The following is a 21,999-nucleotide window of genomic DNA, read 5'->3' as shown; positions in this document are numbered from 1 at the left end:
TTGTGGGAAAAGCTGCAAGTCGGGGGAAGGGACTCCCACATGATGCGAGCAGAGAACCAACCCAGGCTGCTGTCTCATTGTGATAATGTTTTCATAGCATGGGCAAGAGAGACTCCTCTTCCTAAATGGACTGAACAAGGTTATTCTGGAAGTGGTAAACAGACTGAACATCTCAAGGGCTGTCTTTTTACATTGTCAGTGGGAGAAGGGAGAAAGGTGGGGGGAGGAGAAGAGTTCTGAAGGTGTGGTATGATTTTTTTTCTCTTTTCTTTTTCCTTATTTTAGGTCTATTAATAAACTTCTTTATATTCTTTTAAGTTTGGTGCCTGCTTTGCTTTCCTCCTAATTCTTATCTCACAGAAGGTAAATAGTAATGAGTATTTTGGACCAAAAGACTACACTAAATTGGTGTTTCCTCCCAATTACAAAGTAACAAAGAACCTGCTACAGAGTAAAAAAAACCACAAAGTACAATACAGCCTCCTTATTTATTTCTTGGGTGGTTTACTCCAGCAGCGTAGAGACCCAGCAGTTTTCGTTTCCACGTTAAAAGAAAAACTTCCATTAGAAAATACATTCTTTGTACTTACGGGTCTGAACGCTGTCGCTTAACATCTGCTACTGCCAGGTCTTTACACTGACAAATAAAAATGTGGAGCTCGTTCAGCTGTTCTACATAATCAATGGCAAACTGAATGTTCCCCTTCACATCAACATTGCCAAAGTCTGCACTATAGATGCTCATTAGGCTGCCGCTCACCTGCATCATACAAGAGGAGAAATATTTTCCAGACATTGCATTTCACCAGATACTTCAAGATTGGGGTAGAGGTTGTGCTCAGGATTCAACCAGTAAAGAAATCAACTGTGTTTCTTTAGATATAATAATAAAATGTAATGGATACTATCATACAAGCTTCTTAGCACGCAGATTAATGAAAGAAAGATAATTGGAAATCAAAGATGTTAGGTCAAGTTTCTTACAAAAAACTTTGAATGGTTTTACTGCATTGAGATAGAAGAAATTGAATTATAGGATGCTGTAGGTGTGAAGATTGCCTGTGCTCAGATCCTTGAAATATTACTTCTACATCTCCTCAGCTGATCTTCCTTGCAGAATGCAGAGCCTAAGAATTTAGGACAACAGACCTTCTTAAATAACTAACAAAAAGATTAGTAGATAAAGTCTATATGGCTGAATTATGTACCTAAATATGTAACTAAATAAAACACTAAAAATTAAATACTACGTACAGAGAAGAAGAAAGATGTGTGTATATATATATATAGATAGATAGATTGATAGATAGATAGATATTTGGACATCTTTACCCAAAATTCTGTTTTTCTTAATCAAAGTCCACATAAACCAATGACTTTTGGTTAGCTAGTTGACTGATTCAACTGCATGCCTGATATACCAATTACATCTCCTGCTTTCACTTATCTTTCTCCCCTTTCTCCATTTCTAAATGCTTGTTCTGTATGAATTATTCCTCATATTCAGCTGCAAGTGTAAGCTCTTAGGGTAAAATCCATCTCTTTGTTCATAGCCCTGAACAAGCTCCAGTATATTACTAGAAAAAAAATTTGAAATCTACTTAATTTTACTTTATTTCCTTCAGGCAATTCCATGCAAGGTATTACATTATGTTCATATAACAGAAATGGAAAGAAGGAGATAGAGATAGCAAGGGAAGAAAGATAAGAGGAATGAGAAGAGAGCCAAAACAATATTGGAGAAATTAGCAAAAGCAGAGTGCCATTAAAATAATGCTTTGGTTTACATACAGAGGATAAGGAGGCCATGCCAGAAGAGCTGCTAAGATTGGTTAGAGAGCTGGGACTCTTCTTGATTCTGCCAAAGGAATAACTGCTTTCTGATGCTGTATCTGTCTCTCTGTCATCACTCTACAAAAACATCACAGAAAGAAAGTCTATGTACGTTCTTTATAGTCACAAGGAAAATTTTAATAAAACAAAACCAAACAAACAGAATTTTAATGCAGATTGAGACTCAGTGGAAGCCTGAATTTAAATTCCCTTGTAGCGCAACATGAATAATATTTCTTGAACTAGGTCATGCATTTAAAGTTGAAAGGGAGTTTTTCTGATGAGCAGCCTACACTGATGATTTTTTTAAGCAGCAATGCAACTAGGTTTGGGGGTTTGTTTGTTTTATATCTCAAATAGCAATGAAAAATTACAAAGTTAAGTTTATTAGGACAATTAAACTCAACTTCTCTGTGTCACTGTCTCATGCATAACGTATACAATTGATAATTCTCATTTCCTTTACAAGTCTTTTCTGTTATATAGTAAATGCTGTCAGTTCTGTGCCTCTGTATTAAGGGCAGCTGGCTGGAAGGTAACATTCATAGAACAGCACTGGGTACAGTGAATGGTTTTTGCAAAGTCTTTCTTGCAAGAGGGCAAGCAGGGCTTTGCTTTTCCATGAGGGAATTGCAGTTTTTGTTTCCTTGGTCATTATCAGGTTATGTACTCACAACCCCATTCTATCTCGATGCTGTCTCTGCACTAAAGAATTGATTCCCTTCCCACATGTGCCTTGCTACGCAAGCTGTTACAGACAACTTCATCTTCCTATTGTATTCCACCCAGGAACAATTTACAAGGTCTCCCTGCTCCTTTAAACAGTTTTGAACTGATGTCATAGATCTTCTAATAGCAGATACAAGATTAGTAAACAACAATTTCCACACACATTAAGAAAATAATTATTTCTAGAAATAAACATTTAGCGTATAAAGACTTTTTCAAATTGCTTATAAAATCTTGTTATGTCTATACCGTTAAGTAAAAGCAGACCAGGATTGTTCTTCAGTTCAGAGGTCAATGGTAAGGAGTGAATAATGTCCAGCCTACCTAGGGCAAGGCTTCTTGAGAGAAAATTGTTATGGATAGTGCTATTTGGGACTGCACAAAATAAATCCAGGGAGTGAAATAACAGTTAAGCAGTGTGGATAATCAGTCCGGTTACATGGACCCTTTGAAGGACAGAAAAATTCTAAGTCCTCCTACAGGGCAAGGATATATGGTGATTAGACAAGGGGGAATTGGCTTTAAAGTAACTGATGATAGGTTTAGATAAGACATTAGGAAGAAATTTTTCACTGTAAGGGTGGTGAAGCACTGGCACAGGTTGCCAAGAGAAGTTGTGGCTGACCCATCCCTAGAAGTGTTCAAGGCCAGGCTGGATGGAGTCCTGAGCAACCTGGTCTAGTGGCAAGTGTCCCTGCCCATGGCAGGGGGTTGGAACTGGATGATCTTTAAGGTCCCTTCCAAACCAAACCATTCTATGATTGTGTGATAGAGAATCATAGATATCATAGGCCAGACAGTTCAAATTGCTTATCAATTTCAAACTTGAGCGCCATTTTAGGAGATTTGAATATGGCCTCAGAGCTTATTCCAAGGTTCACATCACAATGATGATAATAACAATAATCAGGCACGGCATGTAGTTGGGAATTCTGAAATTTTACTTGCACAGAGTTAATGGTCGGGTACCTGAAACTGTAACATTGCAGAGATGCAGCTTACCTCTTCCTGTAGGAATGATGGTACTGACTTGCTCAGTCCTTTGAGTTTTTCAGGATTGGAAAACAGTTTATCAGGCTGTGAAGGCACTGTGGAAACTGAAAAGCAGTAATTCAAAAGGCTTCAAAAACATGTTTGTACATCGGAACAGTGAGACTCCATAACAGGACACAGTTAGAAACAAACCACTTTGGATGAAATACATGCACATGCACAACCAGCTTTGATGCAAGGGGGTTTTTTCCCCCACAGGACTCAGAGAAGCTATCATTGGGAAGAATAATCTACTTTGGCATCCTCTATAACAGTGACCAACAAACTTTGACAGGACCAGAAATGTTGCTTGACATGAGGTAGCCTGGGTGCTACAGCAAATTCTGATCAAAAGAGATGAAGAAAACATTGCAGATTACCTTCTAGATTTTCTTCCTAAGAACAAGGATAAGGACACATGTGCACTAACCATATCATCACTGACATTAGAATCATCATAAGATTCCTAGTAAGAAGTCAGCAGAGAAGCCAAACTCTGTTCTTTTATTTACTCAGTCTATTTAACTGCAATAGGCAAATTTGTGTAAATCAAGCAAATTCTAGACCTGACCAAGGAAGTTGCAAGTATTCTTACCTAATTACAAGATGCCTATCTTATTAATGATGCACTTATTTGCACTCTGTCTCTTCCATATTTGCATACCTCTACTGCAGTTCACTTCTGTGCTCTTTCACTGTACAAAACTTAATTGCACAAGCTAGGCTTGCAAAAATCCCGTTTGCAGTAAGCTCATGACCCTCAGAATTTTTCATGCTCTAACCCCACTTACATTTAATGATACACAAAGATGAACTGGATACACATTGTGAGATGCATCAATATCATGGGACAGAAAATTATTTGGCAACAAACAGCCAGCTACAGGAGCACGTATTTTTTGCATAAAATGAAACACTGCACACAGTGAGATTGTTTGCAAGGCGAGTGAAACTTTTGCCAAGCTTTTGATGTCAAAACTCAACTAGTGCTCAACAGATCAGTTATTGTGAGTATGCAATTAGATGCAGTTGCCCCACTGAGTGAGTATCTAGTCCAGGTGTGTAACTTGTTAGTTGTTAAATGAAAAAGTATTGTTCATGTATTAGTTCAGATATCAGAGGAAAAGTCTCTCCAGTATCTGCTGGAAGAATCCTATTACTCAATTCTTGCTGCATTTTCAGTCCTCGCTTGATGCTGATCAGGTTTCGGACCTGCTCAGTGCAGTATTAACAGTCATTCAGCAGCACAGATTTGCAAGGTTATAAATAGCAAGAATATACTTTATCTGTGGGATTTTTTCTGATTTGTTTTTGTTTGGTTGGTTTTTTACTTCCTCAGACCCCATGAACTTTGTGGGGTTTCTTTCCTTCCAATAGTTAGTAGTGGTTTAGGTATTAGGCCTGTATGGGCATTTGGTCTGTTTGATTTTGGTGCATCATAGAGCCTTTCTGTTTATGCAAATGTAAATTCAGAACTAGGGACATGGCTCAGTAGTGAACTTGCCCATGCTGAGTTAATGGTTGGATTTGATGATCCTAAAAGTTTTCTCCAACCTAAACTATCCTATGATTCTGTTTCTGTGTTTTGCATTGCTGTTCTCCTTTGAGGAGCTGGATCATGACAAAATATGAGTGTAATATAAGCATACAAGCTAAAAAATCAGTTTTTTCACTGTTCTAAAAGAACAGTCTTTTCAAGAGAACTTGCCTTATTCTTCCTGTACAGCTATCAATTTGGCTGTGTCATTTTTTCATAACTTCAATCTTAATAAATTTAACTCAAATTTCCCCCTACTCTTTTCAGGTTAGTCTCTACACATTTATACTGAATGACAAACAGGCTTTCAGTAGGGGTCTCCACTTGTGAGCAGAGTGCATGATGGTGCTTAAGTCTTGTTACTTTACCAGGTGTTGTATGTATCCTAATATGCTATGATTATCCTGTTGATACTATGGGCCACTGGCATGCAAAATGCTTTAAAGCATCTAAATCATGAAATAAAAAATGGCAACTATTCTTTTAAAACTGTAGCACTCCTGTGCAGTAAATAAAGAATTGTGTGCTATATTCCATCACACTCGGCATTATTTGATGGTTTTCAATTCTGTTTATTTTGACACGTTCTTGGAGCAGGTTTGTTTTTTATTTTTCTTAGATTTGGAATTTCTAAAGGTATATAGAAAAATTTGACAGTAAGGCATCTGTAATACACTAATGGACTGAGGATATCGGCACTAGCTGATCTAGAAGTTCATCTATTGCTTAGAATAATGCTACTTTATAGGACTAAGGCAGGGATCTTAAGAGAGGTTCCTTTTCAACTGAGGTATTCTGAAGGGTGTTTTGCACTAGCAAAAGTCATCTTGCATCTTACAATGCAACAGATAAACAGACAAATTCAATATTTACTTAGGCGACTTTCTTTCAACTAAGCTTGTGTTCAAAGCTCCCTATGATTTCAGTAACCCATAGGCTGAATGACTGAAGGCCAAGAAAATACACTGATAAGTGGCACAGTTTCTACAGGTACAGGAGGACATAAGAAGAATAAACCCCACAACGGAATTCTACAAAAGCTTTCCAGCCATGCTGAGGTTAACCAAATCTAAAACACAATATAATTCTTGGTTTAAAAAGAAAAAATAATCTTCACTAGCAAACAGAGGCCATTGAAAAAGCAACAAACTTCCATGCAGACACAAAAGATATTTACCATCTTCAGCACTAAGAATTAATTCTTCCTTTGGTTTATTTATTTTTTCTTTATCTGTGCAGGAAAAAATAACGCAGTTAGAAACTTTGTTACTCAGAAAAAAATGGATGGCAGTGATAATGACAGAATTAAGAGGACCAAAACCACAAACAAACCAGCAGAGCCATGGGAATGGTTAAATTCAAGAGACACTTTTACTTCACACACTGCCTCAAAGCCTACATCCAAGCAGGGGCCTCACGGTGACAGTGTCTATCAGCATGTTGTTGCAACACTGTTAGCGCACACCTAAAACCTAGAAACTGGTTAGAAGCAAGCAGTAGCATAAGTAGTATTAGAAGAAGAACTTGCCAATGACTTTCAAAATCTACATCTCCATGCTTCAGTTTACAAATGTAAGTTCAGTCTGTGTCTTCCCCAGTAGATATGAGATAAGCATGAAAACACACAGGGGCAGGGTGAAGAAAGACAGGAATTATAATTTAAAAAAAAAAAGAAATCCAAGGAGGCTACTGAGGGAAGTTGGGAATTCATTTTAGGTATAATGTTATCTCACTGCATTCTCTTAAAGTGCGTTTGATATATTTACTACTAGAATACACAGGTGAACCATTACTAAACTGAGTTCTTCATGCTTTTACTGTCTACTAATTTGACCTAAGCCAGCAGCCAGGAAGCAATGACAGTAGTTGCTCATTACTGTTTTGGGTAATTGCCAATACTTTCACAATTGAAAAACTATCCAGGAAACAGTTAATCACTGATCAACACAGTGCATTTCTGGAAGATGTCTGCTTCACAAGCCAGCCTTGTTTCAAAATTAACACCAAGAACTGAAAATTAAACTGTATGAGAAAAGCATCTGGTTCCAAAGTGCAACCTCCATACAGCTTATTGAGAAACAAAGACAAAGCCACGACTTGGCAAGGCTGTATGGAAGACCAGCATGAACACATTTAAGCCAAACTGGGGGTCATGGGAGACACACACAAGCTTTGTGCTCACTTGAGGTGGCTGATGGAATGTCCTCTAGACTTTTGGAAGGCTTTTTCCTATCTGCACTCCTTTTCAAAGCCATCAAAACAGGGTTTAATTCTTCTTCAGAACCTGTTACGAGACAAAACACATGAACACTGCACGTACAAACTGGCCACTTTAAGCAAGTCAATGAAGAACCAACCACAGGTTTCTCATGAGAATCTATTTTGACTGTTAGCAAAGACAGTGAACATTCAATGAAAATACAAGATAAAATAAAATAAACATCTAATTTTGAGTGTCCATTTGTTCTCCCTAAACACCCTCAGTTATTAGCAGAGAGAGACAAATTGCTTGATTTGTCCTGTGTAGGTATAGGTCTGTCTTTACTAATAACAGGGTTTGGGGCAATTATTGCACTTAATTGGTTAAGATTAATATAGGATAAATTCAGATTGTAGCCATTTTTTTACCGTCTTTTTTTATGAATCAGCACAAAAGAAAGTTTTAGGTTTTTTTTTCCTTTGTGCAAATTTATCTGTTATATTCTTTCCACAGTGAAAGTTATTTTGTTTCAAAGCATGAGTAACCAAGAAAGCCCAACTAAACCAAAACCAAACAAAACCAACTGAACAAAAAGAAACAAAAACCCAACACCAACCCTCGATCCCACCCCTAAAAAAAGAAAACCAAAACTAAACAAAGCAAAAAAAACCCAAACCAAGCTGTGGATGTATTTGGAACCCTGAAGTTATGCAATTGTCTCCAAAAGTAGAATCAAGACAGACCTAGGTCCTTCAGAAATCTTTAAGACTTTCTTTCCTCCCTATCTCGCTTTCCTCTCCCTCCACCAACCAATCACACCTTACGGTGTTGCTGTCTGCAACTGCGGGTGAAACCAAATTATGTTTGATTTTTCCTCATTTATCTTGGGTTTCCACTGACTTTCTTTGGAATCTCACTTTCAAAACAGGCTCAAGTGTAAGTTGGCAGGCCCTGGGAAATTCACATATTTCTCAGATTCTCCAGGTGAAAAAAATATTCCCAGTCTCTCAGTATGAGACTAAAGAGGTTAAATTATCTCCTCTACCGTAAGCTCTTTGATGACTATCATACACCATACATTGACTAGAGCTGCCATTCAATCAAATCATGTGAATCCTAGTAAACAGACCTCCTCATTTATATGGCCATTTTTCAGAGCAACAGGCAGCAATGCTAAATGAAATAGCACAGAGTATTGGCATTATCCTTATATCCAGTTATTCCACTGATAAGAATTTTTTTGTCTTTGGGGACTAGCCAGACAAACTAGAGAATGAACTCAGTGAGCCACTGATATTTTTTTTCCTCTTTTAATCCAATATATTTGAAAGGATTACTAGATCGAGTGTTACAAATTTATTAATTTGAAGGCAATGTCATGTGGGATAAGAAAAAGGTAAATCACAACAACTGAATTGATTCATGCTGCTAAACTATCCTTACCAAAAAAGCTTACCCAAAGGTAGTATGTGTCTGTTAAACATTTTCCAATGAAACAACTTAATTAGTTCTTCCCACCCCTCCCAAACAAATACGCAAGTCATTCAATTAAGAAAGTATCACACAGATTTTCCATTAACATATTTCAAGCTGGATACCAAAAAAAAAAATCATAGCCATAACAGCTCAGCACCATGAATTTTAGAAATCAGATAGCTCACAAGTTGATCTTCCAGTTCCAGAGTGGGAATCATAGTTTTCATCTGAAAACTTGGATCCCAAATTTAAGTTGTCGCCTTCCTCTTCATTGTTATCCTCATGCTGAGGAATTAGGCAGAATTGAGCTGCTTCTGGCTGGGGGCAGTTGCTCTCATCTTTAAGTGGTGTGCTCGTTCTTCTGAAATTCAATGGTGCTTGAAATTCTGAATTCTGTTCAGAGGCCTCCAAGAATGTCCTTTCATTCCTTCCTTTTTCATTAATCTCAAATGGTTTGATTGCAACCATACTGGCCTTGCCTTCGAAGGGAAGATCAACTGGAACCAAGTTTCTCTCTCCTATTTTGTTAATAGCTCCATCTCTTTTAAGACCAGAAGCTTCAATTTCACTTACTGCAAGATCATTAACTGAGGCTTGGACATTTTGTTCTGAAGCTCCCCCTTTGAGAACTGTCTTCATTTGTGTATCATAGCTACTTAGGGCATTGTATGGCTGTGACCTTGTCATGAGTAGAGTCTCTTTTTCTGCGGGAAATGTATGATCCCCAAATTTTTCTTGCTTATATAAATCTTTGGATATTAGACATGAAGCTGCAGATGCTTCTTGAACAAGTTTTTCTAAAGAGCAACTGAATTCACCAAATTTTGCAATATTTGAAACAGAAGTTTTTTCTATTGTTTCTTGTATTTCTTGAGGATGGTCTCTGTCTCGTTGATGTGGAACACATATACTTAGACTAGTCTGTATTTTACTATGCATTTTCTTATCCATATTTTCCAGCACAGAAGCTGGTGTTTCAGAAAACTCTTTTGGTAGACTCTGCAAATTTACATCAGACCTGGTATATTCAATGTCGGACAGTGCAGATCTTTCTGTGGTCTCACTAAGTCCCTGCAGCAGCTCTCCATCATGCTCATAGGCCGTGCTCTTGGTTTTCACCTCAGCAGTCCCCTGTACTGTGCTGTCAGCACATTTGGGTTTAGGAGGAGGTGTTTCAGAAGCCTCCTTCAGCAGCCTCTCTAGAGCAGAACTCAAGCCACTGGCTTTGGATGGGGCAACAGACTTTTGTATGTTCTCACTGATTTCGTGAGGCACCTCTCTCTCATGCTCATAGGTCGTTCTTTTAGCTTCCACCTCCAGAGTTCTCTGTACTGTGCTGTCAGCACGTTTGGGTTTAGGAGGAGGGGTTTCAGAGGCCTCCTTCAGCAGCTTCTCTAAAGCAGAACTCAAGCTGCTGTCTGAAGATGGGGCAACAGACTTTTCTATTATCTCATGGATTTCCTGCTGCAGCTCCCTATCACACTCGTAAGCTGTGCTTTTATCTTGCATCTCAGCAGTCCCCTGTACTGTGTTGTCAGCATGTTTGGGTTTAGGAGGTGGTGCTTCAGAGGCCTCCTTCAGCAGCCTCTTTAAAGCAGAACTCAAGCCACTGGCCTTGGATGGGGCAACAGAGCTTTCTATGGTCTCACTGATTTCCTGTGTCTCCTCTCCACCATGTTCATACATTGTCCTTTTAACTTGCACCTCAGAAGTCCCCCATGCTGTCCTGTCAGCACATTTGGGTTTAGGAGGTGGTGTTTCAGAGGTTTCCTTCAGCAGCTTCTTTAGAGCAGAACTCAAGCCATCGACCTTGGATCCAGCTACAGACTTCTCTATGGTCTCATGGACCTCTTCAGGCTGACCAGTAACTTCTTGGTGTGCTGATTCTACACTGCAGTTAGTCTGTGATATACTATTTGGGTCATCATGTGTTTTTATTCCCACCCTTCTATATTCAGAAGGATGAGATACAAGGGTTTCTTTGAGAAGGTTCTGCAAACCAGCTTGAGGCCTCTGAGAGCCCTCAAGAGTATCATCCTTGTCTGCTGCCTGGTATTGTAGATACAAAGGTTCAAATTCCCTAAATTTTCTGAGGCTTGTTTTGTTCTCATGCTTATCTGTTGATGACATATTCGCTTGTCCTGTACTTTTGCCTATTTCTTCTCCTTGATCAACAGGAGAAATATCATGACTGTCTTCCCCTGTTCTCTCAAAGACCTTGCACTGATTTGACTGAATATGTGTCCCTTTTAAAATGCTTTCTTTTAGGTTTAAGCTACATGACATCTCAGAGGCTTCCTTTTCTAACTTCTTTAGACATGATTTAAATACATTAAGCTCACCTTTAGGTAGAACAACTTTATCCACAGTCTCTGCAACTTCCTCTTTTTCCAAAGGAGTAGTCTTGTTCTCCATTTTTTCTATAGGTAAATAGAGTTTATCACCTGCTACTGTCTCCTTTAAAGTATCCTTATCACTAGATGACTGGAGCTGCAAGGATTTGTGATGATCGTTTGATGAAACAATGCTTTTTTCTGTACATTCTCTAACTTCTTGCTCTGGAAGATCCATCTTTTCCTGGGATTTTGAGATAACTGGGTGTCTGTCTGGCTGGAGAGAGTCTGTATTTTTTGTGTGTGTCACATTCAGACCTTTTAGGATAGGAGATCCAAGAGACTTTTTGCATACCACAGAATCTAGTTTCTGTGGTTTTTTTCTCTCAGATGTTTGGGTTTGTTGTTGAATTAACTCTTGATTTCTCACATTATCTCTGTCTTTTTTATCTTCTTCTGATTTTCTTTCATAGGTTACTGATCTAGTATTATGTGGCAAAGAATCATTTTCCTTGTCAATGCTACTCTGGAATTTAGCGCCAGTATCCCAGAAGTTTCTCAGACTCTGGAAGTGTGAAGGATCTGAAATTTGATTCATGGTCTTCTCATTCATTTTTTCTTTTAAAGACAAAACCTGGAAGTTGGGCTTCTGTTGGGAAGAAGCAGCAACTTTTCCTTTAAGAGTTTCCTTCTCATCTTTGTCTTTGCTTTTTGAGGAAGCTGAAGTGACACCAGCTCTGGGATGCAAGTTACTGGCTTTTGGGAGTTCTGTAGATTTACAAACTTCATCAGATGAAAGTGTTCCTTCTGGCTTTCCAAATGCATGGCCTGGTCCAAACTCAAAAGAGTGGTAATTTTTGTTTCTTGAAGCCTGGCTTGCACGACTTGGTTCAGGACTTCTTGATGTATTCTTGCTCTGATCATGCAATGCCTTAAGTCGATACACTGCAGATTGTTTTATTTTGTCACTTTCTCTGAGACCTGTCAATGCATGGCCACCTGATGCATCAGCATTGATGCTAACTTCTTTCTCTCCATGACTGGGGATAGTTGTATCCCTTTCCCAGAATGCTCTGATCTCCCTTATTCTTCTTTTTTCTTGTATTGCCTTCTCTGATTCACATTTCTGAGCTGGTAAGTTGTGCTCTTGATGTTCCAAGAGATTTGATTTTTTATTTTGTTGTTTGATTTCTTGACCATGTTCTTTTTTTCCAAATCTTGTACAATCAGATTCAGTTAGCAATTTATCATTTTGCTTCTCATTTGCTTCCCCTGTCTTAGGCTTCGCCCTCTCCTTTATCAGCTGTATGTTTTCTGAAGTAAATGATGTAGATGAAATACTGTTCTGTTGCTTAATCTTTCCAAATGGTGTCTCTTCTGTATCTTCTGTTTTTCCATGCATGCCAGGCCCACTGTGTTCTGTAGGAAGAACTGCTGTTCTGGTTGACAAGTCCACTTCCTCTCTGGGTTCCCTGCCTTGGGATCTCACTGATACATCTTCCCCATCTTCAGTACTAGAACTTCTTTTAAACCAGTCTAAAACTTTTGATACAGATTCATCATCCAATTTCATGAGGTCATCAGCATGTTTGCCAGGCTTGAAAGTGGTTTTAGCATCTCTCTCCTCAACAAGATCAGGCTTACCTTGTTGAAGACTTGTAGAATTGGTATTGGACACCTCACGTGCTTCTGTTTTAGGAGGCAGTTGATGTCCATCTACAATGCAAACAAACTTATCAGAGTTATGAATCAGACACATGACTAAAAATATTTGGTCTATCTAGAAAATTCTCAGAATTTTTTTTTTAACTGTTAGTGGAGAAAAGAGTTCTCTGGCCTTGTGATTTTGGAAAGAGCCATACTATGGGCAATAGAGTGAAGAAAATTCCTGCTCTGAGACATCCTGTTGGAATCATTGCTTTTGAGGGTACAAGCTGAGAAGATGAGCTAAACCCATTCTTAAAGGAAATGCCTACATTGAAGGGAGGCTGGGCATGACACACACACAGAGGATGATAATCCAGCATATTTGTGTTTAGTCCCATAAGAAAAGCCCTAAATCACAACTGAATTACTCCCAAGGACAGCTGCACTACACTAAAATACTATCCACAAAAGATGTGCCTATAGTGGCTCTGATAAGATTACCAATAGAAGATCATAAAAGTATAAAAAAAATTGATGCAGTATGTAGCACATTCCTACTACCTCTGTTTCCAGTTGTTAATTGTTAGATACAAGTGATCCACATTAATGAATATGTGCTCTATCCTATCTCATTCCATTCTTCACTCCTATTAGTCTCTTACCAGTAAAGTTTTTGTGTGACTTTGATTCATGGCTCAGGATCTGGTTGGCTTTACTTTCACGTGTCTCATCAACACTCCGCTCGTTATTGCTATTTGACAGGGTATTGCTGGAGGTCTTCTGTGGAGTTTCAAGTTCCTTGGGAGTAACTGTCTTTGTCTGGAAGCTTTCACTAATCAGGAAGACTGATCTATTAGTGTCACAAGGGCTGGATGCAGTTGTGTCTTCTTGTAAACCATCTTTTGTTTTCATTTGTGAAGTTGATGAATAGGTTCCCAAAGGCTTTGCAGCAGAAATTTGCTTATCCTCAAGGGAGCCTGATTGAGCAGCATAATTGCTACTGTTCTTTTCTTTGTCAGGTTTTAACAAATCATGCTCTCCTCTTTCTTTTCCATGGTGTAGCTGTGGGCTTTGCAGAGGTTTTCCTTTACCTGGGCTAGAGGAGAACCTCACTTGTTTCAGTTTTTCCAGTGAATTTTGTGTGGAGTCTTCTGCCTCTTCCATAAGAGAGCTCTTCTCACCTTCTCCTTCAAAAATAGTTGCAGTAGAAAGACCATTCTTTTTCTGAACATCTAACATCTGACTGACACGAACTTCTGAGTCAGTGGAACTTGAGCTTGAGCTGCGCTTCAGAATGCCCCTGGGTGGGGTACCAATGCCATTAATCCTCTCGGTGTGCTTGGTTGGTTTGGGAACAAGGTCTTCTCTTTGTGACACAGAATCTGCTGCTTTGTGAATTAGTTTCCTAGCTTTTGGGATAGGACGCTTAACTAGTTCCTTCTGTGATTCATCAGTAAGTTCTACAGAAAGCTTCTTAGGTTTCTCTGTTTCATCATTTTGTAAGTTTGATTTAGGTGGGCTGTCTTCTGAGAGTGACCAATTTTCTGTAAGACATAGAACAGCTCCTGAGTTTATGTGATGTTTGCCAGTATAAACAGAGAGTTATGACAGTGCAGATCTAGAATGCAGGGATTATACTGGTTTATTTAAAACAACAGGAGCAAAAACACAGAGAGAAATTTTACATAGGTGTTGATTTCATTTTTATGTAATAGAATTTTTTAGCAAATTAAAAGATTGCAGTTATTTCTTATTTTACAAACATTAACAATTTGACGATACCAAAGAGAGAGCACACGAAATCTTTTATCAGCATTATTCCTGCAAGGGAGGAAGTTTGCAGGGAAGGGCAGCTTTTGAATACTCATACACCTCTTCAGGTTCAGAACATAAACAGCAATCTACAAAAACGGAAACTGGCTATTTCTACAGTTATATGGAACAAAGCAAATGCAGAAATAATCTCTTGGCAGGGAGATGAAGGGGTTTTTATTCCTACTAAGCAAATATTTCCTCTTCCTGTTAGCAAGCTTCACAACAGAGACAGGAGAGTAATATCCACATATGACTGTAAATTAGAACTTCAAATGCCTATACTGTGTTATATAATCACTCATCAACTTGCTTGCAGAAAATACTGCTGGAAAGGAAGGATAATAAATAGGACTAAGGAAATAAAGGAGAAAAGTACAGACCAAAGAGAGCTAGGCTGCTTCTGTCGAGCTAATTAGCAGCAATGCTTGGAAGGTCATAAAGACAGCTATGCCAAATTCAAGGAAATTTCACTGTCCTGTTATCAGCAATTCAGGACGAACAGCCCTCTCATGATAGAGTGCTTAGTGCTGCCTAGAACTATGAGTAAAAGAAAAGAAGCAAAATCCATTTACTCACGTCTACAGCCACTTCCTGAGTATATTCACTTGTTTTAGATGAGGTTTGAAATAAACTAATTGACAACTCCCAGTGGTTAAGAAAAAAAAGGTTTTGATCTCTTTCAGAAAGAAGCAATGAAAATAAAAATAATTTCATATAAACCTACAGGAAATTCACAATCATCTGCTAGAAAAGTACATTTACCCTTCTTTGATAGCTGAGGTACAATGGCCGGTCTGTTTTCTGATTCCCCACTGTACAAGTCATCATCTGATGAAATGGAATTAAATGGATTTCTCCTTTGCTAAAAAAGGAACAAACATTACTGTTGCAGTCAAATTCTTATATCAGTACAGTCTTCACAAAATAGACACAAGGGGAGTGATTTCCTCTTCCCCACTAATCTATCAGCAAAGAATATAAAGGCATATCTCTTAAATTGGATACATAACAAAAAACCTAAACAATATGAACAGGAAACTATCAGAAATGCCACTCATAACCTCATCTTTTTCTTTTGAACTCACCAACAGCAGAGGTAAGCCACCACTTAAAGACACTTGAAAATCCCAAGTTCTTGCAAGTTAAATAATTTTATCTCTAATTCTGTGATATTAGAACAGCGCAGGCCAATCATTTTCAGTCGTTGAGCAGATTGGAAATAATGTCAAGAAAAAACAGCCACCAATTATAGGTGTAGCAGCACTTTAGTGCTGAACCTTTAGTGGTTTTCATTCTCTCCCTCCAAATGAAAAAAAGCACTCTTTTTTTTTTTTTACAAATTATTATCTTTCCTCCTCAAAACTTTACTTAAGATTACCACTGAAGCAAATAACTTCCACCATATTCAGTATTAGTCATACCTTTACTGATGAGACTGCTGCCTTCACAGGTCTTTCCTCTGGTTTGTTTAACACAGGGGTTACTTCTTTAGAACTAAGGAAAGGAAAATTCATATAAAGGAAAATTATATAACAACTTCAGCAAACAGGACATTATGCCTTTTTGAAAAAGCAAAACAAAGATTCATTTATACATACTCAAATGTAAACACTTGGCGCCTGAGTTTTTCTTTTTAGCCTGTTCTCACCAGATTTAGAAGAAAAGCTTCTCATTCCTATAGTAAAGGGTATACTCTTGCTGCTTTGTTTCCTTGCAAAAATTTATTTACTTGTTAAAGAATTCAATACAACTTCTACTTGGCATGACAGAAACCATATTTTTGATGCATTTTGTATGTTTGAGCAAGCTTTATAAAAATAAACATAAACATATATTTTATATTTACTACATATATGTTACTATAAATATAGTAAATATAGCTACTCTCTAAACAATATCAGTGTTGCCATCCCCATTCTTGTCGTACATTTGTACTTATAGGACTGAAATCAAAGTGGAGTAAAGGGTCAAAATCTGATTAAAAGATAGAGTTTTTCAAAGCATCAAAGTCAGAAGAAACAGAGGAACCCCATCACCACTATAGTAAAGATGTGACATGTCACAGATGATGACTCATCCCCTCAGAGGTACAACTTATAAGCTATTCTTTCAATTGAGATGTATAAATTTTTTGGATTGATGGCATAAGTGAAGTTAGTTATTACTTGTGATAATAAGTATAGCCCAGATATGGAGTAATTAAAACAGCTAGAGGAGACAGCTCCTGTATTATCTTGAGAAATATTTCATCTACTTGCAGAATGATGCAAGGTTTTTTTCCCGATCAGATTTTTGCAATTTTGAGTTTACCTAAACATCTCAGATATGAAAAAGTATTTGGTTTTTGAAGATGGAAGTTAGACATTAATTTCAATATGGTCTTCACATAACAACCATATTCAGTATCCTAATCTTATATGGAAAACACTGACATTAACCAACATACACGCTTATGATTTTGGGGTGGAGGGAACAGTATGAAGCAGAAAAAATTTATATTCTTCAGATAGGATATATATCTCAGGCTAGGAAGGAAAACAACTTCTATGGTTTTTCCAATATAGATGTACAAAGAGATTCCAAAACTGAATATTTCTTTGCTCAATGATCTTTGTTATGTGTGAAAAGACTTTAAGGTGGGAAGTAGAAGAGCCACAAGGTATCTCAGGACAGAAACAACATCCAGCTCTCATCAAGTTCCAGATTCACCTCCTTGCATTGACAAAGATCTCTCCAGTCTGGTAACTGGTAACAGTCTGCCCTCCTGAGGGAAGAACAACTTTTCCATCCTTCCAGGGTGCAGTACAGTTAAGCTCAAAGCTTAGGTGGAAAAAAAAACCAAAACAAAACACTCTGATATCTAACCTTGAAAGGCTATTTGCCCTGGACTGCTAAGTGCATATGAGCAGTGACATCACTTACATTTTGCAAAGGGAAAAACATTATTATGGAGAAGATAAAATGACCAAAGTGAGCAGTGTGAACATAAGGCTAGCAAAAAAATACCAGTTGCAATCTGAATTATAAACTTCTATGTCTCTTCCTTGCTCTTTTGATTGAACACTGCCTTTAAGAAATGTACCACCATGCACAGTGATAGAGAGTTAAGGTATGAGATGATCTTGTAATGGAATCTATCTCAGGGGTGAAAAATTAACTGTTCTTACATTTTTGTAAGACTGTAACTGTGACAGCCTCTTATATGCACACACCAGATTACTAACTGATTACTCTTGTTCTTTCTATTCTTTGCTGATCCCAAGTAAGAAGAAAAACTCTGGTTCTCAAAGAGCTACATGTTGCAACTTCTAGTTTCCTTTCAAAAATATCCTTTCACATTATGGTTTTTAATCTTTGTTCTAATATATTTTTTTAAAGGATGAAAATACATATGCATACAAAGAAACTACAGAAAATGGAGTTTGTGTTCTTGCTTTTTTAAAGCTCTTGTGTATTTGTTGTTGAGAGCACCTGTATGCTCCTGCATTTTCTGTCTTGTCTGCACCATCTACTACTGAACAGGACAATTATGATTTTTTTTTTTTTTTAAGGTCTAGGTCCTGGATACTCCAACCCCTCACTCATTTTAAACAAGGAAAATACTGTTATGCACCCTAGGATGTGAGAAACTGGTAAGACATTCTTCAATACAGTTTTTAGAGGTGGAGAGGTAAGTTTTGTGTGTGTGTTCATTGAAACATAATCTCACAATCTTCAATGTAATGCTCCTTTGGATTTACCATAGAATAATTAAAGATAATTAACTTGGCATCACATACTGAAAACCCTGCTCTAAATAAACAAAACAGAAATAAAGCAACACCAGGATCCTATAACAAAGTTTTACAACAAAGAGTCTGAAAATGAGTTTACCCACAATCCATACAGATAAGAAAACTGAACAAAGCTAAATCAATAGATTAAAAAATCTTTTAAAAATTCTACACTTTAACTCTGCAAAATGATGTGCAAAGAACCACAATGAAGGCCCAAGTCCCATACAGACTGAGGCAACAAGGCAAAGGCAGAAGGTAAGCTGGAGAAAGGGGTTACAGATTTGCAGGTGTTGCCAATACATGGATTTTAAAAATCAGGGCTTTTGTGCAAGTGTTCCACTTCCAGAACTCCAGGACCCACACTTGCCACCTGTTCAATGTTGATCAAGAATACTTTCTAGATTAGGGAAGAAAACTAACTACAAATCTTAATTTGAAAGATAACCTCCCTTTTTTGAGATTCAGCATATAGACAGATGGCATCACTGAACTGAAGTAATATTGACAGTGTGACTCACCTTTGAAAACTCATTCTGTTCAAGGTTACACCTTCAAAGACACTTCACACACCTGGCCTGTAAAGGCTCTGGTATGCAAGAAAATTATCCCAATGATTTAATACTCAGGAAGAAATAATTCATAGCTTCATTGTGGAATTTAGATATTTAGGGTGCAGGGATAAAGGTCACTACACTAATTTTAAGAATACTGTTGCTCCACCTAATATAGCAGCATCCTGATTCAACAGTAGTTGAACTGGCCCCAGGGTTGGATTTTATCCTTATCAGTTTACAAATAGATCTACCAGAAGTGAACTTTCTTTACACTCAGTAAGAATTGTTTTGCTTTAAGAACAGGATCCAGAACCAAAGTACTCCAAGTAATTTGTTATCACATAACTTCTGGACCCAATCCTCAGGTTAGCAGCTGTGTAGTTTATGCAAAGCCTGCAAGTCAGTGCTAGCCTGAGGCTGAGTCTTAGAGAAAAAAAGGAAAATGAAAAACAACTGGGAAAAAAAAAAAAAACAAAACAAACAAAAACCCCATAACTCCCACAAATTTATTCTTAAAGCACCACTTTAAAATGCTTTAAAAGTCCAAGGGCTTGAACCAGAGGTAGCTTTTGGACACTGTAAGCAATGAACTGCCTTTAATGCAATCCCAAATTCCAGAATGGTGCTCTGTTTCATCCTCTTAGCTGTGTTAAGACTATTGCATTTTAAGAGGAATAGCCCATTAAGTCCTTGTTGCTCCACTATCTTAGCAGCCAAATCAAATGTTTGTAGACTTTCCCTTCCCACCCCAGCTGCTGGGATTACTGCTTTCTCACAATTGTGTTTCCTTCTGCCATTAGAAACAGGCCCACAGTTATGCCAGCCCAGTCTCTTTCAAATTCCAGTATCAAGAGAACAGAAAGGAAAAGTATTTTAAAAGTATATGATGCCTCCTGCAATTTCTCACTTGCAATATTGTGTAGAGTAACCTCAGTTACAGTGAACAAAGCCCACACTAAAATCATAATGAATTTCACAGTCCTGCCACATTTGTTTGCTATAGGTTTTGACATTTAGAAGCAAATGATCTGAGGCATCTAATCAAGTATTTATGCAAAGTCAGTGTGAGTAAGCGTCCACCCCACATATGACAGGTCATTTCTTAAGGTCCATTTCCAAATGCCTCATAAACCACTGGACTGTGTGAGCTTGCTCTAGACAGAAGATCCTGAGCTATTGAAGAAAGTACAAGTACACATGAACAAGGCATGGAGGCTGATTAATTTCTGGTACAATCTGGAGCAAAAGGCAGGACAGGGTCCTGGAAAAGAATTATCAAACTTTGCATAGCTGTAATCTGAAATTAGTCATCAAATCACTTCAAGCTGAAGAAGACCACTATCAAGTTGGTCTCATTTTAAAAAAAAATTTTCTACATATTCTTAAACTTTGCTATGTTATGCATTTTTTAAGAGGCTGCCCTGGCACATTATGAAATCTAGTACACCTTATGAACCACAGACAGTTTGCAGAGAGTTGTAATTTCAAGAATAGCATTATAAGGCTGTACTTCATTAAAAGTATCATCTTTTGCTGATGTGCAAGATGATATGTAAAATATCCTAAAAGATACATTAAACAGCAACATGTCTTCTGGTGCTCTTAAAGAAATAACTTCATAGCAATCCCCTGAAGGTAAAAGTCACCTGTAAAAAAACCTACATTTAGTAACAACTGACTCTGTCAGCACACCAGTTAACTTGGGTTGGGAGGGGAAACAGAGCTCTGCCTTTTCATAAGCAGCCTTTGTCATCCTTTTTGTACAACTTCATTTTTGGGAAGTCTATAACAAAGCAGTTTATTTGACCTTTTTCAGCACAATTTCAGATGTGGTGAAAACAAACACCTCTGAGCTCACTGATAAAATATAAGAAAGAAGAGTAACACAAGCCAAAGCTGTTAAGACTCACACCAACCTTTGCTGCCATTCACTGTGAATTTGTGTGCCCAGTTTGCAGAGCACGAAAGTGAAAGGTTCAATTGCTACTAGGTATTGTATAAATGCGTACTAGGAGAGGCCTTACTGCAAAGAAAAAACAGATTATGTACAGAGAAGGACTTAGAAGACAGACAAGAAAGTGAAAGGTTACAGAGCTGATCAATGGCACAACCAGAAGTAAAACAGTCACCCTAAGTAGTAACTCCGGCCCTTACCTCACTCTGTTCACTAAAAGCACAAACAATGGCTATGGGTTACACCCTGGTTCTTGTTTCCTCAGTAGTGTGAGGAATCTGGCCACTTAAAGATATTTTACTTTCACCTGCTCTGTCTCCAGGTCTTTCAGCACTTTCCTTCTCAAATGTAGGCTCTTTGAATGTTTTTAACGCAGCCCATGTATTACATGTAGGTATTTTAAAGAGAAGACATGTCTGTTTCAGAAATCAACTCAGGATATTTCAAAGAAAATAAAGCTGTTTGGGATGTTTACAGACTTGAGATGAAATGATTTAATACAAAATCCTTTTTAGCTCAGAAACTACTAATCATCCAGCCTTCCTGACAACTGTAGTAATTCAGACATACCCAAGCTGACTGTCTTATCTTACTCTGAAAGAAAGCTTCTCCATTTCAGAAAGACATTTACTTCTCTTGGTATAATCTGATTAATTTTCTGCAGGTATCTAAAGATTCTAGGTCTTTCCACCTGAAATAGGCTTAGTCTTCTTAAAAAGGCTCAGAGGTCTTAAACCATGTACCCAATAGTCTGGGAAATTCTAAACAGCAATTTCTTAGTCTCCAATTCTTCCTGTGATATGAAGTGCTCAAGACACGAGGATGTGACACCTGGGGATATGGTTTAGTGGTAGCCTTGGCAGGGCTGGGTTAATGGTTGGACCTGATGATTTTACAGGTTTTTCTAACCTCAATACTGCTGTGATCCAAGTTTAAAATTCAGGCTGAATCAATAAAATGGTTTCAGTAAACGACTGAATGAAGAGATGCAGAGGTTGTGGTCCCCCTAATACTGACTGCAGAGGACTGATCATGGCCAGCCATTTTCTAACTAGAAAATCCAGGTCTCACTTCAAGGAACCAAAATGAATTGTGACATGAGAAGATGTGTGG

General features: G+C 37.9%; 1 protein-coding gene across 9 annotated transcripts in view; it reads right to left on the bottom strand.

Moving 5' to 3' along the window:
* Positions 1–21,999, bottom strand: part of SYTL2 (synaptotagmin like 2) — a 55,713-nt gene that overhangs the window by 6,845 nt on the left and 26,869 nt on the right. The window contains exons 5-14 of one of the 9 annotated variants that reach the window (XM_017736001.1): positions 16,024–16,096; positions 15,365–15,464; positions 13,450–14,331; positions 8,993–12,856; positions 7,314–7,415; positions 6,309–6,362; positions 4,759–4,806; positions 3,565–3,659; positions 1,792–1,911; positions 591–760 (exon numbers count right to left, since the gene is read on the bottom strand). In XM_017736001.1, coding sequence (XP_017591490.1) covers positions 591–760; positions 1,792–1,911; positions 3,565–3,659; positions 4,759–4,806; positions 6,309–6,362; positions 7,314–7,415; positions 8,993–12,856; positions 13,450–14,331; positions 15,365–15,464; positions 16,024–16,096 — 5,508 coding nt within the window. The remainder of the gene's footprint in view (positions 1–590; positions 761–1,791; positions 1,912–3,564; positions 3,660–4,758; positions 4,807–6,308; positions 6,363–7,313; positions 7,416–8,992; positions 12,857–13,449; positions 14,332–15,364; positions 15,465–16,023; positions 16,097–21,999) is intronic. The other 8 variants (XM_017736005.1, XM_017736006.1, XR_001862474.1 and 5 more) reach the window with 8 other exon arrangements.

Source organism: Corvus brachyrhynchos, unplaced genomic scaffold (assembly GCF_000691975.1).
Source record: "Corvus brachyrhynchos isolate BGI_N302 unplaced genomic scaffold, ASM69197v1 scaffold44, whole genome shotgun sequence".
Lineage (NCBI taxonomy): Eukaryota > Metazoa > Chordata > Aves > Passeriformes > Corvidae > Corvus > Corvus brachyrhynchos.
The sequence above is the reverse complement of the archived record's forward strand: the minus strand, read 5'-3'. Positions and strand labels throughout refer to the sequence as shown.